Below are 18,879 nucleotides of genomic sequence, written 5' to 3' on the forward strand. Positions count from 1 at the left end.
GCTGTGCAATCCCAAACTCCTGAATGACATATCACACATTGAAACTCTTGTCCTCCAGGAAGTAGAGCAACATGCACAATGCCACCTCAAAAAACTCTCCACCCTATTCAGTTCATACTCCCATCTTGGTCTACCACTAAAAAAAAATTCAATCATCTTGTTTAGTGACAGGTTATTGGTACGCATTGATAAAAGCTACAGATCCAGAACAGAACCTTGCAGCGCCCTCCCCCCTCCCTGCCTTACTACATTCCAATCAGATACAGACCGATTCCCTGTTTGTTGACACTTAACAAAATCGTTCTGGTTCTCATTTTTGACATAAAATTTACCATAGTTCAGCTTCTCTCATAATCACATAATATTCCAGTTATGTGCAAGTATAGCATGCCCCACAAAATCAAATTTATTTGTTAGAAGAAATACTTCCTGTCTCCGCCTGGTCATTCAATCCTGAAAGTGCCTCACTTTTGTTGACGCTCCATGTTATGCACTACATGGATATTACGTCTAGCGTTCATCTGTCGTATATGGCTCACAGCTATAGAACCACAGAATCTAATGTGTGTGAATTTCTGTCTTTCCTGATTCAGCGAGGCGAAATCAATGCCACTACATTACGTCACATGGATGTTGTCGTGCAGACGCAGGACAAGTGTTTGGGCCCCAAGGACACTGATGTCACTACTCCACTCATCTGTGTGGCTCCAAAGAACGGTGATGTTTATACACATGTAAGTAGTTACAATGTAGAGTAATTACACTACATGGCAAAAATTCTTTCCATTCCCAAAGTTGACAGTTTTGCACACTGCTCCCAAGAAGTTAATTGTGTGATGACGCACACTGTGATACAAATACAGTGCTTAATCTTAGGTGAAGCATTCTGCTACGAATATTGCTCATAAAAATCGGTAAGCTCCGAAACTGTGCCATTACAAAATGTATTCTCTTCAATGGTTCATACCCGACCGAAATGTGTCGAAATTTAGTAAAGACGTATGAATACACAGGGTTTCTCAGAAGTGTATAAGGAGGGACTCTAAACTCACAAGGGAGTGATTCGATCTGACATATTGAAACATGTGAAATTTCTTAAACAGGAAAAAATACCAAAAGAAATGCTGTGCCGAAGCTTTAGCTGCTAAAATGGACTGCAAGTATTTTTAAAAATATGTTGAAAATGGCCAGATTTGTAGGCCGCAACCAGCTGGGAAAATGTGCACCCCTACTGTAACTATATCAGACTGCACATGTGCAACATGGCAGGCTCATACCTTGTAGTTGCCGGTGCACTGGTTAACAGATAACACGACACAACCAGATCGTAATTTGCAAAGTGAATTTCAGTTTCCGTTGATACTTTCTCTGACACAATTGTTCAGTTATTATTCACATTGAATTTTCGATTCATTTAATAGCCATAATCATTAAGTTAAGAGTATTATTGGTAAAAGTTGACAGTAGAGATAAGAATGAATTAATGTTAACTGTGTTATCTTCATATGTGCCTACTAAATTGCCTTTTTACAGGTTCCAGTGTTTAGTAGTAATGTGAATCCAGTTAATGTTCTCTTTCTAAAGAGATGAAATACACTTATTTGATCAGAATCGTCTGAACACTTATTAGTGGACTATAATATGGGATGTGCTCACCCTCCATCTTTATATTGGCTTAAACTCCGCTCAGGATACTTTCAATATGATGTCTGATGTCTGTGGAGGAGTAGCAGCCCATTCTTCCTCAAGAGCCAAAACCAGACACAGTAGATGTTCGACACTGGGGCCTGGAGAAAAAAAGGCCGTTATAACTCATCCCAAACGTGTTTTATTGGGCTTATGCCAGCATTCTGGGCAGGCCATTCCATTTTAGGAACGTTGTTGTACACAAACTGTTGCCTCAGAGATGCTGTTTCTCACAAGGTGCACTGTCATGCTGATAGAAAACGGTCATTGTCTTCGAACTGTTCCTCTGTTGGACACAGTTCATAGAGTTGTAAAATTTGCTCATATTCTTATCATTTCCTTAAGCGCAATAAGGGAACCACATCCTACCCATGAAAAATACCTGTTGGTAATGAACATGACAGCAGATAACAGTCACCAGGCATTCACCAAACCCAAAACCTTCCATTGAATTGCCAGTGCAGGAAAGAACTTGATATGCAGTCGAAATCACGTACTTCTCCTGAGGACGCATATATGCGTTATATACCATTTCAATTCTTGGATATACATTCGAGCGACATCAACACTTTATTAGAGCCTGTGATTATATTAGCACAAATAGAAAATAACGTTCATGATTCCATCGATCGTGGTTCAGATACAGATTGTTGTGCCAATAAGAGACTGGAACAAGAACACCTTCCTAGCCCAAAGAGAAGGTGTACTGTTGTAGCTTTGGTGGAAAGGAAAAGGCTGTGAATGTTCGATGATGGAGTGATGGAAAGCTTAAAGTTAAGCAGTGTACAAAGTCTGTTATTTTTGTAAATCTGAGCATGAATCGTACGAAAGGAAGAAAGATTTGGCGCAGTAAGAATTATTAATTAAAATTAAATGCATCAAAGTGTGAAAGAATGACTGTTCGAAAGATATAAAACAGCTTGTGAGAGTCAACACACCAAGGAGCTCTACGAGCTGGCTCCTCCAAATCACAAGTGAGATGAACATTCCTTATTTCCTGGCTTCTTTGGCCGATTAAGGAGAGTCCACAAATCTGCAGAATAGAAAGTCGTAAAATTGTTGAGTTTAGATTTGCTAAATGTGTAGAGGAGATACTATTAATAAGAAGTATTATAAAGGAATTCGCAATTGATGTACAGACGAAGCTTGGTGCTATCCCTGTAACTGCTGTTTATAGGTTTTGTGGGGAAAAAAACTGAGTGGAAGCAGTACTTATCATTTTAAGGTGAAAAAAGAGAGAATCGAATCTCTCTTCAGGAATGGCAAGGCAAATTAGCACCAAAAACAGAAAAGTTTAATTTGCAAAAATGTTGTAATCATTGTACCAAAATCTGAAATAATCGTAAACAATAATGTTAAACGTTTCATTTGAAACATCTTACTATCTGCAGAAAATAATTCATTGCTTGCCTGAACGTAACACCACTTCTGCCTTTGGGGAGGAGGATGAAACGATTGGTGACATAATGCAGATTTCATACAGAGAATTGATGTGATTCAGCTTCTGATAAAAAATATTTTTGACAGTGGAAAGCCTTTGTTAAGGAAATTGTCAAACAATAAGATTTCCTCTTCGTCGTTTCAGATTTATCAGTGGAACAGCGTTTTCAGCCTTGTTGTTTGTATGTTATTGGTCTATATCTCATGTTTTATGAATTTGTTTAAGTATGTCTGGTAGTCAGTGCATTTGCAGAACAATTGTTGAAACCATTTCTGACTCCATCCCAGTTTTCCCTGAATAAAGTACTGCTTACTGTAAAGTACCTGAATGGATGCATTAAACTTTTCTTAATCATACACACTGTTGTGTTAAAGTTATTAAAGTCTAAATTCAGAATTTAATTTTTGGATACCTTGCACTTTCAAGGGACAGAATTGCATACAACTAACCGGTTGTGGCAAAACTGATGCTGAAAGAAAAATAAAGGGGAACTAAAGTAATGGGGGGTCTACTTCACACACAGGCTGACGACGGTGGACCACTGACGTGTTCCGGCCAGCTGGTGGGAGTTGTCATCAGGAACGGCCGCAACGGCCTCGGTGTCGCCGTCACGGATGTGTCGCTGTACACAGACTTCGTGGCGGAGTCGGTAGCGCATCCCGGGCGTGGCGCCTGGCCCTTCGTGTCGTCACTACTGACAGGCATAGCCGAGGCGAGCACCTGTCTCGCCATCACTGCCCTGCTAGCGCGCATGTCCAGCGCCCGATGACGACACATCCCGGACACTGCACCGCTGGCAGGGGGTTGCACTGCTCGCTAACTGCTACTTGCGTCCAGTGTCTGCAAAATGGACGAGAGAGAGAACGTGTCCTGCTCTCTGATGGGTAGCCACGTTAATTTTACTGGCTGTGAGAGAGACTCGGATTTTTTATTGCATCGCTTTTCCCAATGTAAATGTGTATATAACTAATAAAGAAACACTTTTTTTAGAAAATGTGTTTATGGATCTACATCCATTCTCTAAAAGCCACCTTATAGTGTTTGCTGTAAAATGTATTGTGTACCATTGCCATTTTGCTCTTTTCCTTTTCTAATCACTAGTGATTCGCAGGATGAGAATTTGTTAGTAAGATCCCATGTGAGCTAAAATCTCTCTAATTTAACTGACATGGTCTTGTTGTGAGATATATGCTGCTAGGAAAAAATTTGTGCACCCTTTTACAGGCCTCCAATTCACCCAAGATTGATCGTGGCATCGGTTCATATGGAGTACATGAAATGATTATACACAAATCAAAAAAAGTTTTGCATCACCTCAGTTCCCAGAAATCCTGAAGATAGAAGTTGACTGTGGATACTGATCACAGACACAGTCCATTTGACTGTTCAGTGATGTCACTAAACCCGTCCAAAGATGTAAACAACTATGCACGAGCAGCGCCTATCAGACGGAGGGGGTCCAACAGCCGATCAGTTCCAGTCATTCCACCATAAAGGAGGTACACAGCTCGTGTTGTCTGTAGTTCAACCATGCCTAGACAGTACTGCGGTTCGACTGCACACACATTGTTACTGTGGACCAGGAAGGGCTCTCAACAAGGGAAGTGTCCAGTTGTCTCAGAGTGAACCAAAGTGATGTTGTTCGGACATGGAGGAGATACAGAGAGAAAGGAACTGTCGATGACATGCCTCGCTCGGGCCACTCAAGGGCTACTACTGCAGTGGGAAACCGCTACCTACGGATTATGTCTTTGAGGAATCCTGACAGCAACGCCACCATGTTGAATAATGCTTTTTGTGCTGCCACAGGACGTCGTGTCACAACTCAAACTGTGTGCAGCAGGCTGCACGATGAGCAACTTCACTCCTGACGTCCATGGCGAGGTCCATCTTTGCAACCACGACACTATGCAGCGTGGTACAGATGGGCCCAACAACATGCCAAATGGACCGCTCAGGAATGGCATCACATTATCTTCACCGATATGTGTCACATATGCCTTCTACCAGACAATCATCATAGACATGTTCAGAGGCAACTCAGTCAGGCTGAACACCATAGACACACTCTCCAGCGAGTGCAGCAAGGTGGAGGTTCCCTGCTGTTTGGGGGTGACAGTACATGGGGCCGATATAAGATGATGGTGATCACGGAAGCTGCCATAACGGCTGCTCGATACATGAATGCAATCCTCTGACCGATAGTGCAACCATAGTGTATTGGCGAGGCATTCGTATTCACGGACGACAGTTTGCTACCCCATCGTGCACATCATGTGAATGACTTCCTTCAAGATAACGACATTGCTTGACTAGAGAGGCCAGCATGTCCTCCAGAAATGAACCCTATCTAACATGCCTGAGATAAATTGGAAAGGGCCGTTTATGGACGACGTGACCCTCCAGCCACTCTGAGGGATCTACACCGAATCACCGTTGAGGAGTGGGACAATCTGGACCAACATTGCCTTGATGAACTTGTGGATAGTATGCCACGGCGAATACAGACGTACATCAATGCAAGAGTATGTGCTACTGAGTATTAGAAGTACCAGTGTGTACAGCAATCTGGACCTCCACTTCTGTATGGTGGTGCAACATGCAATGTGTTTTCATGGGTAAGAAAAAGGACAGAAATGATGTTTATGTTGATCTCTATTCCAATTTTCTGTACAGGTTACGGAACTCTCAGAACCAAGGTGATGCAAAACTTTTTTTGATGTGTGTGTTTACAGATAAATAGCATGCACAGTCCTGAGGTACCAGGTATCAACCCATGCTGAAACATCCGAATCAGTACATGATGTAGCCTCCATGGGGGGGGGGGGGGGGGGGGGTTCAGTGCTGGTGCTGACTCAGACATCCAGGTAATCGTACCGATGGCAAACACTATAGTGGCATACATTATGCCAGGCCTGCTTGATCTGTTAATGTAGTTCTGTAATAGTTGTTGATTGACATGTTGCACAAAACACTTTTTGTTCCATCATATCCCACATATGCTGAATTGAAGAAAAGTCTGGAGCTTTTGCTGGCCAGTGAAGGTGCTGCACATCCTGCAGAGAATGTTGAGTTTCACGGACATTGTTGGAGCAACACACCTTACTGTTGCGAGAATGGCAAAAGAATGGGTCTAACAACATTCTTCTACATTCCGCTGGTTAGCGTCCTTTCTAGAAAAATCGAAGGTCAACGAGAGTTGTACCTTATCCCACCCCAGACCATAACGTGTGGGGTGGGACCAGTGTGTCTCAGGTAAACGCATTCTACAAGTCAGCTCTCACCAGGTTTGCAGCCGGCCAGAATGGCCGAGCGGTTCTAGGCGCTACAGTCTGGAACCGCGCGACCGCTACGGTCGCAGGTTCGAATCATGCCTCGGGCATGAATGTGTGTGATGTCTTTAGGTTAGTTAGGTTTAAGTAGTTCTAAGTTCTATGGGACTGATAACCTCAGAAGTTAAGTCCCATAGTGCTCAGAACCATTTGTACCAGGTTTGCATTGCATGTGCAGAAGACCATCGCTTGCGTGTTGTAAGAATCTGCTTTCATTGCTGAAGACCATAGCGAGCCATTACACATTCCAAGTGATCTTCTGATGGCACCAGTCGAGTTGTGCACATCGATTTTTCTGGTGAGTGGGGGACGAGCTAGACATGTGTGTGCCCGTAGCCCCACCTCTACTAAGTGGTTCGCAACAGTTCGTGTTGAAACATCTGAGCTCAGAAACCCTCAATCTGCTGCTGCTGTCCGTACAATATGACGTTCCTGGCAGGCATCTGTGCCACATGGATATCCAGAATCATGTCTAAGGGAGTGAAAATGTCCACGTGACCACTGATACCAGCGTTGTTGAACAACTAGCTTTTGTTGCAATTCTCCACTAGGATCATTCTACCACATTTGTACGTTTAAATAATAGACGTAAGACTAAAGTGGCTTTATCTTTTTCAAATAGTATTTTCTTATTCAGCTGAGCATTTGGGTTCCTTTAGTCGACTTCTGGAGCATCTCTCATGACTTTCAAACAATAGTCTGCGAGCATACCTGAGTTCCATTTGCCCTGGTACCTTCTTTCCAGTTCTGTAACATCTTGATGGAAATGTTGTCTATGCTTGCCATTCAGTGGCACAATGGCGTGCAAAAAGGTTTAGATGTGAGTCCAAAAAGTACATCTTGAGCGACATACTATAACCTAGCTCCTGGCATATCTTCAGAAGTACACTAATGAAATAAATTGTCGCTTCTGAGAAACAAAAGTCACTCCACCACATCCATAGCAAAAACTATTCATGCTTTTAACAATTTGTTTGCCATCTTAATGTTGAATTAATCTGAAATGTAAACAAAATAAATTTCCCTAAGAGAATTTGAATTATGAATATGTATTTCACACACACGAAGGTAAACAAAGGTTTGTGGTTGGTTTCTGATTTATCTGTGAAAATTTAACTTCTCACAGAGAAAATTCCTAAAAAGGAACAGCAGATGTAGTATCTAAGTACAGCAAATGACACTACGTAAACACAATGGCTTCTCTAGGAACCAAATATGGCATACTCGGTGCTGGCAGCCTTTATTTGTAACAATAAAATATTACGAACATTACAAAATTCGCTCCATCATAAAGTTAATTCCCGTTTTATTCACGTGAATGATAGCTGTGACAACATTTTAAATGTCATATTCATTTATTTCACATTGAAATTAACAGGAATTAACTATTTTTAACTCGGACAGGATTTAAATGCAGACGAGCAATATTTTGTCCAGTTAGCTAATTATCACCATCATTGTTGCTATCCATTTTCGCGTCTACTGCTATTATGATGGACAGTCACAGAGAACTGTCTATCCATAACATAGTAAACTTTTTCACTATCACGTATTTGTTTTCAATAAAACAAACTTGTGATTGATATTTCTTAGTCGAGTGGCAGGGACCCGATGGCAGCCAACCCAGCTGTTTCTTGTGCTGCACATGCTTAGTGTGTCGTCTTTTCTATAGCCACAACCAGCAGTGCTGCAGGCTCCTATATGGGGTATTCGTCTTACATGTTTTTTGTGTGTGGGCACAACTGTTGATTGCACAAGCACATGGCATATTGAGTATGAACTGGCAACTCTGCTCCTTTACCGAGTCGAAAAAATGGCTATGAGCACTATGGGACTTAACTTCTGAGGTCATCAGTCCCCTAGAACTTAGAACTACTTAAACCTAACTAACCTAAGGACATCACACACATCCATGCCCGAGGCAGGATTAGAACCTGCGACTGTAGCGGTCGCGCGGTTCCAAACTGAAGCGCTTAGAACCGCTCGGCCACTTCGGCCAGCTTCACCGAGTCATTTTAACCAAAGTTTCACAGCTTTTTCAGCACAATACCCACGCAATCATGAGGTAAGTACAGTGCATGCTTCCATGCTTGGCATACTTTACATGGGCTCATATACAGGGTGGTCCAAAAGTCCAGAAACACCCCCATAAATTCACATGGAGTAGAAAACAAGGAAACACATTCCCTACACACGAGGAATGGGAAGGGGGAAACTTTATAGGCTATGCCACCAACATGGCGGCCATCTTGAAAGCCGCCATTTTGGATTCAACTCCAGAATTTCAAATTGGAATGTGGTCCTGTGACATATCAAACATAGAGAATTTCACCAGAAAAACAAAGCCGTTGTTATGTTAAACACAGCTTTGTTCATTCTCGGGTTATAGCCAGTTACATGTGGCAGCGGTGGGACGCTCGGCAGCATGTGTGTTATGTGCCGAAGAGACATTATGCCGAAGTTACACAGTCCCGAGAGACCACCATCAGCCATAGGAATGGCTCGATATGTTGTCCATTATTTTGGATTGTTAATGCTATCCTCTGAACACAGTCCTGATGAACTTTGACCGACACATCTGGCTGAATTTGGCCACACGCATCAACAATGTGCTGCTTTTGATGATGCAAATTCTGTATTTTCACAGGATAAACCAGTGCTTTGACATGACCCCAAAGATAAAAATCCAAAGGAGTCAAATCTGGTGAACATGGTGGCCACTTCACAACACCTCTACGTCCAAACCATTTTTGAGGGAAGTGCACATCCAGTTATGCTCGCACATTGTGCCCATAATGTGGTGGGGCTCCATAATGCTGGAAGAATTCCGGAAATGTCCCATCCTCTGTTAACAACGAGGGAAACACTTCTTCATCCAATAACCTCAGATAACCGTTGGCTATTAACGTACCATCAATAAAAAAAGGTCCAACGACTTTGGTACCCCACGCACCACACCAGACCATCATTTTTTGTGAGTCCACCGTTTTGGAAGCATCAGTCCAGTGCGGATTTGTGTCGGACCAGTATCTGTGATTCTGCTTGTTCACTTCACCATTGATAAAGAAATTGTCTTCATCACTGAACAGCACCTGGTAGGGTAAACATGGGTTTATCTGCAGCTGCTGTGTCACCCATTCTGCGAACTGTACCTGGCGGTCTGGGTCATCCTCGTTCAGGTGTTGGAGTGGCTGAATTTTGTGCGGGTGCCATTTGTGCTGCGATAAAATTCGCAGTATGGAGGTATGGCTAACCCCACATTCTTGTGGCAGGCGACGAGTACTCTGTTGCAGACTCTTGCTAAATGATGCCAACACACTCACTGTTGTTGCTTCATCGATGGCGGATTTTGGTCTTCCAGCCTTAGGTTTATCTGCGACAGAACCTGTTGCTTGGAATCTGGCCAAAAGCTTGGCAACTGCGCTGTAAGTGATGGGCTGTCTGGTTGGGTGACGACTGTTGAAATCCTCAACAATGGCCCATGTGCTTCTTTCTCCTGATATCAAGATGATTTCAGTGCGTTCTTCATGTGTTAAGGACATTTTGTAACCTGTAAATAAGGAAACAATGATTAAAACGTAAGCATGAGTAAATGATACCTAACAGTTGAACACATGTAACATATCAGGCATGGGATAGTCACTTTGCACCGTTTCAGACTCCATTTTATGACTTCTCAGTACGTAATACTCACGCTGCCGATCGTCCCACTGCTGCCGCATGTAACTGGCTATAACCCGAGAATGAATAAAGCATTGTTTAAAATAAGAACGGCATTGTCTTTCTGGTGAAATTCTCTGTTTGATATGTCACATGACCACATTCCCATTTGAAATTTTTGAGTTGAATCTAAGATGGCGGCTTTCAAGATGGCCGCCATGTTGCTGGCATAGCCTATAAAGTTTCCCCCTTCCCGTTCCTCGTGTGTAGAGACTGTTTTTCCTTGTTTGCTACTCCATTTGGATTTTATCAGGGTGTTTCCGGACTTTTGGACCACCCTGTAGTGTCTTGACGGATCGCTGGAGACCTGGACAGTGATACCTGTGTTAGATTCTGCCTACAGTCTTTGTGGATCTCAGGTGACTAGATGTGTGCAAAGTTTGGCCTGTCATGGAAATACTTCAGCACAGCTGGCTGTAGATGAGCTGGGATGATGAGCAACCATTCATGCATGCATGTCCAAAACAACATTGCATCATAATTCAGAATAACTCAGGGACTGCAATATTGTATTTATCCGCTGGCACCAGGCAAGTGACTTTCAAGTAAAAAGTCTCATATATACAGGAATATACATAATGGATGCATGGTCGACGACTTATGGAGGTCTGGGTCTGGCTACGAGTCTGGCATGGACAGCCAAATGATAAGGCAACTGCTCTCAATAATGGGGAAATTGGAGTTCAAGTCACGACCCAGCATGAATTTTCATTATTGTCGTTTCATAACAGCTGTAGTCGCCATGTGCATGTCTAAAGGAACATCACATCATAGTTCAGAAGAACACAGGCACTGCAACATCATATTGTACAAGCCTGTTGTATCTGGCGACTCAGTCCAATCCTTACAGCCATTTCATTGGGTCCTAACCAGCATCTCCAGAAAATGCTGATTGGTGCCTGATGTGCAGCTGGCTTATTGCCAGTTTGGAATCCTTCTGCCTTCCGAGTACACGGATCTTGGCAATAATGTACCACTTATACTCCAGTTACTATCATGTAGGCCATGGTTTCTGTGTTGCATAATTGGAGCAATGGTGAAGATTACGTTTGAAGTACATACCATACTCACTAAAGAATACCACATGGTAGCCAGACTCAAGCCCAAATCCAAGCCACACGGGATAGCCGTGTGGTCTAAGGTGCCTTGTCACGGCCTATGCGGCTCCCCCTGTTGGAGGTTCTAGTCCTCCCTCAGGCATGGGTGTGTGTGTTGTTCTTAGCTTAAGTTAGATTATGTAGTGTGTAAGCTTATGGACCGATGACCTCAGCAGTTTGGTCCCATAAGGCCTTACCACAAATTTCCAAATTTTCCCAAATCCAAAAGCAGACTCATCACTGAAATACTACACTTAGTACTGAAATAACATACATACAAACACCATCATACAGACAAGAACAGAACTGTCCTCCATGGTGGAGAGTCTGCTATTTATACAATCATTGGATATTCAAGAATGCTGGCATTTATTCAAATCTTGAATATTCCAGAATATACCAACATTACAAATATATTTCAAGAACCCTCCAGAAATGATAAATACTTCATGACAGTTTCTGTTGGTCAGGCTTGAAATTGTGACAGACAACACACTAGACAGACATGCTAACCACTACACCACCCTGCATGCGCCACAGCCTGTCGCAATGACATTGTTCACAGGTATGTCAGCAAAGAACGTCAAGGTTTCTTGGGAAGAAAAGTTTGATCCCTTGTAATCTATCGAGGACAGTGTGACAGACCCAGACATGAAGTGCTTGAATAATGATTACTGAAACCAACAGCTATATTTTAATCCAACGTTGTCTATTCAAAACATGCTACCAGGTTCAGCACCAAAAAGCGTCATCTTCAGGCCCCAATCGTAATTTGCCATCAGCATAAAAATCGCAATGACAAAGACCGACAGTGCCTTCAGACAGAAACAGTACAACTTATTAATCATGTATGCCTGCATGTATAACCAAGTGGGGCCAAAACCAACTGGTTTTTGTATCAGTAACAAGCCCACCAATGGTCAGATGAAAACTCCCCTGTCTGTTGGTGGGTTTGTTACTGATACAGAATCCAGCTGTTTTTGGACCCACCGTGCTCAATTTTGTGGGCTGCACGTGTGGGCTTATATACTTAATAATGGGTTTTACCGTTTCCAAGAAATACTAAATGTTGATATTTGTCATTATTGTTCGTATGTTGATGGCAGATTATGCGTGGTGCCTGAAGATGATGCTTTTTGGCGTGGCGGTGTTGGATTACATACAATACGCCTGTTGGTTTCAATTATCATCATCGTAATACTGAAAGGTTTAATGTCTGACATCGTATTCATTGTTGAACATGTCACCCACAAGCTGATTTTCTCCTGATACACAGCTCATCTCCATACGTGGTTTCGCCGTGGTTGATGTCAGTTGTTACTCTTAGTCACTGTTGTTTGTTATTTTTGTCATTTGTAATAAATTGTTTCATTTCGGTACTTATTTTATTCAAATTTATATTTTATAATAATTGATGAAGGATTAATTGATGTGATGTGGCAGCTGTCTGTAATCTAAGACATTAGTGTACTAAATTACTTGTCCTCTATTGTGTGTATAAAATGGATTTTTATACATACCGATACTGTATTTAATATTTTCCAATTAAATGAACTACATATTGTTGCAAGTGAAAAAAGTAATGTGAGTAGAATAAGGTTAAATATTAGTGAAATTTGTTTGTATATTGTCAGGCATTTGTAATGTTTGATAAAGAAATGGACTGAAACTTTCAGGCATTGCTAAGATAGCAAAATGTCTTGTGAAAGTAATGTATTAGAATTGTCTGTTTAAAAGCGTGTTTGAAGCAGGCTTATTTGTTTTTAAGTAGCTCTCTGGATTGTGTGTGAAAAATTTTTGCAAGCATCGGTGGTCAATATTTTTGTTTGACTATCTATGTCAAGTAGAAATATGGCACTTGAGCTATTTAAAGCCAAATATGAGATGAAAAGAAAACCTATAAATCTTAAAGGGAAAGGTATTTGGAGAGAGAGATCACAATTGCAAAAAAATTTTCACTGGACTGACAACTAAACTTAGACCAACTGGTAATGGGATGTAAACAGAGCTCATAACACTGTGTTCCTTTTAGTAATTCTGTGTGCAATGTGGCGTAACAAATGAAAAAGATTAGGACTTTCGACGTTCTAAAATATTAATAAAACACAGTATTCTTCCTGTAGGCCTGTAGGGTGTCAAATTCCCCTACTATACCCAACAGTGTCATTTCTCCGGGCGATGATTCTTTTTGTGTTACGAACTTCTGTTTTCCTTCTCTAATATACAAGCCATTCGTGCACGCTGCAAATCATTTGAGTCTGACAAATGTACTTTCCACATACTCCAGCATACACGTACACGAACTTCCGTGTTCCGTATGTGCACTTTGCGTGTATAAACAGTTGAGAATAGTTTTGCGAAGCCCACAATTCGCTTGAAAAAACAGTCGTGGACAGCCATGCGAGCTGAGATCACATGAATTGAATTGACTTGATGAGAGGTGCCATGACGTGATGGACGGTGTGAATACACCCTAATGTGTCGGTGCCGTGTCATCCAGTGCGAACTGCCCTTAAAGAATAACCCATGAGGATGGGACAAGCACACTGAATCCTGTTTGGTTTTATATCAGACACAGTTTTTCGCTTAACAGGTGGACCTGGATCCAATAATTTGTCTTGAAACACGGTCACTGCAAGAGCTACAAACCACAGATAATAATAATCACAGTCTAACAAAGTGGGTTTTACACGAGCATTTTTGTATGTGTCAATTGACTTCAACGTGCACTACTGACAATTTTACACCTACATCATACTCCGCAAGCCACTAATGGCGTGTGGCAGAGGGTACTTTCGGTACCACTATCTGATCCCTCCAACCCTGTTCCACTCACGAATAGTGCGTGGAAAGAATGGTTGTCGGTAAGCCTCTGTATTGGCTCTAATTTCTCGAATTTTCTCCCCGTGGTCAATATGCGAGAAGTATGTGGGGGAAGTAATATGTTGACTGACTCTTCCTGAAAAGTGCTGTCCCAAAATTTCAATAGTAAGCCTTTCCGTGGTGCACAACGTCTCTCTTGTAACGTCTGCCAGTGGAGTTTGTTTAGCATCTCCATAACGTTCTCTCGCCAGCTAAACAATCCCATGACGAAACGCACTGCTCTTCGTTGGATCTTCTCTGTCTCCTCTATCAGTCCTACATGATAGGGATCCCAGATAGATGAACAATACTCAAGAATCAGGTGAACAAGCGCCCTATAAGCCACTTCTTTTGTGGATGACTTACATTTTCTTAAGATTCTTCCAATGAATCTGAGTCTGGTGTCTGCTTTTCCCAGTACCTGTTTCATATGGTCATTCCACTAAAGGTCGCTCTGGATAGTTATGCCTACATATTTTACTGCAGATGCTGTCTCCAGCTGTTTGTCATCAATAGTGTAGCTGTACAGTAGTAGACATCTTTTCCTATGTATGTGCAGTACGTTACATTTATTTATGTTCAGGGTCAGAGTCTGCACCATTCATTAATTCTCGGCAGGTCGTTCTGCAAATTCTTACTATTTTCTGGCGTTGCTACTTTGGTATAAACAGCAGCAGCATCTGCGAATAGCCTTAAAGAGCATCCGACGCCTTCTACTAGGTCATTTATAAATATTGTAAACAGCAACGGTCCTCTCACACTTCCCTGTGGTACTACGGATGTTACCTTTACATCTGCCGATTTAGTTCCGTTAAGAGCGACGTGTTGGGTTCTATCTGCAAGAAAGTCTTGAATCCAATCGTAGGTCTGCTCCGATAATCCATAAGCTCGTACTTTTTTCTTCAAATGGCAATGCGAGACAGTGTCAATTGCCTTACTGAAATCAAGGAACACGGCATCAACCTGAGCGCCGTTGTCCAGTGCGCTGTGGATCTCATGGAGGAACAGAGCCAGCTGAGTTTCGCAGGATCTCTGTCTGCGGAATCCATGTTGATTTTTATAGAGGAGCTGTTCATTTTCGAAGAACATCATAGTTCTTGAGCATAAAATATGTTCCATAATTCTACAACAGATTGGCGTCAACGATATAGGTTTATAATTTTATGGATCTGTCTTACGGCCTTTCTTAAAGACGGGAATGACCTGTGCTTTTTTCCAGTCGTTAGGTACAGTACCTTAAGTTGCTAAGCGATCTATGATAAACCACTGCTAGAAGGGGAGCAAGTTCTTTCGCATAATCTTTGTAGAATCTTATAGGTATCTCATCTGGTCCTGAAGCCTTTCCACGACTGAGCGATTGTAGCTGCTTTTCAACTCCGCGATCGGTTATCTCAATATCAGCCATTTCGATGTTCATACGACAATTAAAAGGAGGGACAGTGTTACGATCTTGCACGGTGAAACAACGTCAGAAGACCGAATTCAGTATTTCGCCCTTCTCTCTGTTATCTTCTGTTTTGGTGTCGGTGTGATCACTGAGAGAATGAATAGATGATTTTGACCTGCTTACTGGTTTTACATACGACCAGAATCTCTTAGGGTTTTTACTCAGATCATTTGACAATGTCTTACTTTCAAAATCAATTATCGCTTCTCTTAATTCTCTTCTTACATTCATTTCCGCTTCATTTGCCTTTTGTTTGTCAGCTAGGTTTTTATTTCTCTTGAATCTGAGATGAAGTGCTCTTTGTTTATGTAGCGCTTTTCTAACATGGATACTAGACCATGGTGGATCTTTCCCATCCCTTAAAACCTTACTTGGAACATACTTGCATAGGGCATATTGGACGATGCCTTTGAATTTTTTCCATTTGTTCTCCACATCTTTGTTCTCATCGTCGAATATTTGATATTGACTGCTGAGATATTGTGAAATTTGGATCCTGTCATCCTCGCTGTTCTCCCTACCTTTCTTAAAACTTCTTGTAAAACCCACTGTCATAGATGTTGTCACAGCCTTATGATCACTGATACCTTCCTCTACATTACCTGATTCGATAAGTCCAGGTCTGTTTGTTGCCAGGAGGTCTAAGACGTTATCCTCACGATTTGGTTCTCTAACTATTTGCTCAAGTTAATTTTTGGACAAGACATCCGGAACAATGTCACACGATTCCCTATCCCTGGCACCAGTTTTGATGGCATAACACTCCCAATCTATACCTTAGAAGTTGCAATCACCCCCTATTACAACGGCATGATCAGGAAAATTACTGATGATATTCTGCAAGTTCTGTCTGAAGTGCACTACAACTACAGATCATGAACCAGGTGGTCTATAAAATCATCCAATCAACATTTTTGACCGTTCTTTGATACTCAGTTTCACCCAGATTAATTCACATTCGGAATCCGTGATAACTTCACTAGATTTTATCGACTTTTTTACTGCAATATACACGCCGCCACCACTGGCGACTAACCTATCCTTACGATAAACATTCCAGTCTGAACTTAGGATTTCGTTATCACTGACATCTGGTTTCAACTAGCTTTCTGTTCCCAGTACTATCTGCGCCTTTTAACCATCAGTAAGCGATACTAATTCTTGGACCTTTCCTTGGATGCTTCTGCAGTTTACTAAAATCATATTAATCTTTTTTATCTCTGATGTACGAGGACCAAGATTCTCTGAGGTCGCTGTGGCTGATTTAACAGGCAAATTTTCTTTGCTCCCAAGGGAGAGGTTCTCTAACTTAAAAAAGCCCCAAGTGCACGCCACACATACTCCGCTACCCTAGTAGCCGCTTTCTGTGTGTAATGTATGCCTGACCTATTAAGGAGAGCCCTACAGTTCTGCACCCAATAGCGGAGGTCGAGAAATTCGCATCCGACACTGTCGAAGAGCCATCTGAGCCTCTCGTTTAGACCTTCCACTCTGCTCCAAGCCAGAGGACCGCGATCAACCCTGGGTACAATGCTACAAATAGACAGCCTGCACCCTGCGTGCGTTCCTAGCTGCCTTCACCAAATCAGCCAGCTGCCGAATGGAGCCGAGCATGGCCTCAGAACCTAAGCAGCAGGCGTCATTCGTGCTGATATGTGCCACTTCATGCAGCCAGTTGCACCCAGTGCACTCGATAGCCGCCGGCAGGGCCTCCTCCACGTCACAGATGAGACCTCCCAGCAAACATACCGAATGTGCACTGGAATTCTTTCCTGCCTTGCCTGCTATGTCCCTGAGGGGCTCCATCACCACCTAACTTTGGAGCTCCTAATGACTAGCATACTCACCCTCTGTACTTTTCCGGACTGGGCAGGAAAATCGACTGCTGGCCCAGCAGGAGAGTCATCCTGTGCTGGCTCAGAGTTATCATCAACACTGGGTAGCACCTCGTACCTGTTTTAGACGCAGTAAGCCAGCTGCACTGCCTGTTCCCTCTTTCGTCTTCCGCCCAGTGACTCGTGAACCCACCTCTGCCTGCCACCCACCATGGAGTGAGGATGAACCGGTCAGATGTTGTGTATTGGAAGCCACAGCGATGTTCGGGTCACCAGGGGATTCCAGTGGCCCCAAAGGTGTCGCAGGTCTCGTCATTGGGACCCCGACGTCACCTCAACTCTGAGCATTAGCTAGAAGCTTGTTGACGGTAGCCAACGCAGCTACCAGCTGTTTATGGACAGCAGCCAACTGCTCACAACAAGCATAGTCCCTAGCCTTATCGTACTGTGTATAAAACAGATATAAGGTCTCAAATGGCGCTACTGAGTTTGAAAATATACCAAAGGAGAATAAAGAAACACTAAAAGTTGCTATGCAGATTTATCACCGTACTCTGAGACCGCAATCTATCAAACAGAAATAAATTTCTCTATTGAAGTTGATGTATTTACAGATACCTGTTATTTGAAATCCTGTTTGCCGAAAAGTTACTGCACGAGATAAATATTCAAATTATAATGCACTGATCTAAACTGTGTGCTGCCTACTAGCACAAAATTAAAATCTAGTGGAGTGACAGAGTTTCTGGCGACGGGAAAATTTACACTAGGAAGCCGCCCTACACAAGGATATTCACAAGACTTATGCAACAAAGAAACTACGATTAATTTTCTAACCTCTAGTATACACTAAAATACACATGTACAGTTAACTTCTTTGTAGAAGCACGTGAACAAAAAACAAAACCATTCACACAGGCTTGAAAATTTTCAATCCAATCAGCTACAGTTTAGCTTTTCATCATGGCGACACCTGGATTAATATGTGCCGACTTTCGAGTCGTGGCTTTCATTATAATTCAAAAAGCTATAGGATGGTTTAATAGAAAAAAGAGAAGACGCGGACGTTGGGTTCTACAGTGGATTGCGAAGATAAATGAATTGGGAGAGACTAGAATGCTAATTAGGAAGCTGGAAATTGAGGATAAAGCTTCCTTCGAAAATTTTCCAATTTACAGACGTTGTTTTGGACATTTCTAGAGTCTCGTAGGCACTTCAATTAAAAAAATGGCTCTGAGCACTATGGGACTTAACATCTGAGGTCATCACTGTCCCCTAGAACTACTTAAACTTAACTAACCTAAGGATATCACACACACCCATGCCCGAGGCAGATTCTAACCTGGGACCGTAGCGGCCACACCAGCCAGCACTTCAATTTAGAGAAAAGTCGTATCAGGGTATCTTGTTCAGGCGATTCATTTACCTCACTGCTATATATACGTACCGCATCCCTAAG

The 18,879-nt window shown here is 42.3% G+C and overlaps 1 protein-coding gene across 1 annotated transcript in view; it reads left to right on the forward strand.

The window, feature by feature from the left end:
• Positions 1-4,095, forward strand: part of LOC124719062 (chymotrypsin-1-like) — a 102,280-nt gene extending 98,185 nt beyond the window's left edge. Inside the window, exons 6-7 of the mRNA XM_047244734.1 lie at positions 594-734; positions 3,651-4,095. Of these exons, the coding sequence (XP_047100690.1) occupies positions 594-734; positions 3,651-3,896 (387 nt within the window). The 3' untranslated portion in view covers positions 3,897-4,095. The remainder of the gene's footprint in view (positions 1-593; positions 735-3,650) is intronic.
• Positions 4,096-18,879: the final 14,784 nt, after the last annotated feature.

The sequence above is a fragment of the Schistocerca piceifrons genome, chromosome 10 (genome assembly GCF_021461385.2).
Source record: "Schistocerca piceifrons isolate TAMUIC-IGC-003096 chromosome 10, iqSchPice1.1, whole genome shotgun sequence".
In the NCBI taxonomy this organism is placed as follows: Eukaryota; Metazoa; Arthropoda; class Insecta; order Orthoptera; family Acrididae; genus Schistocerca; species Schistocerca piceifrons.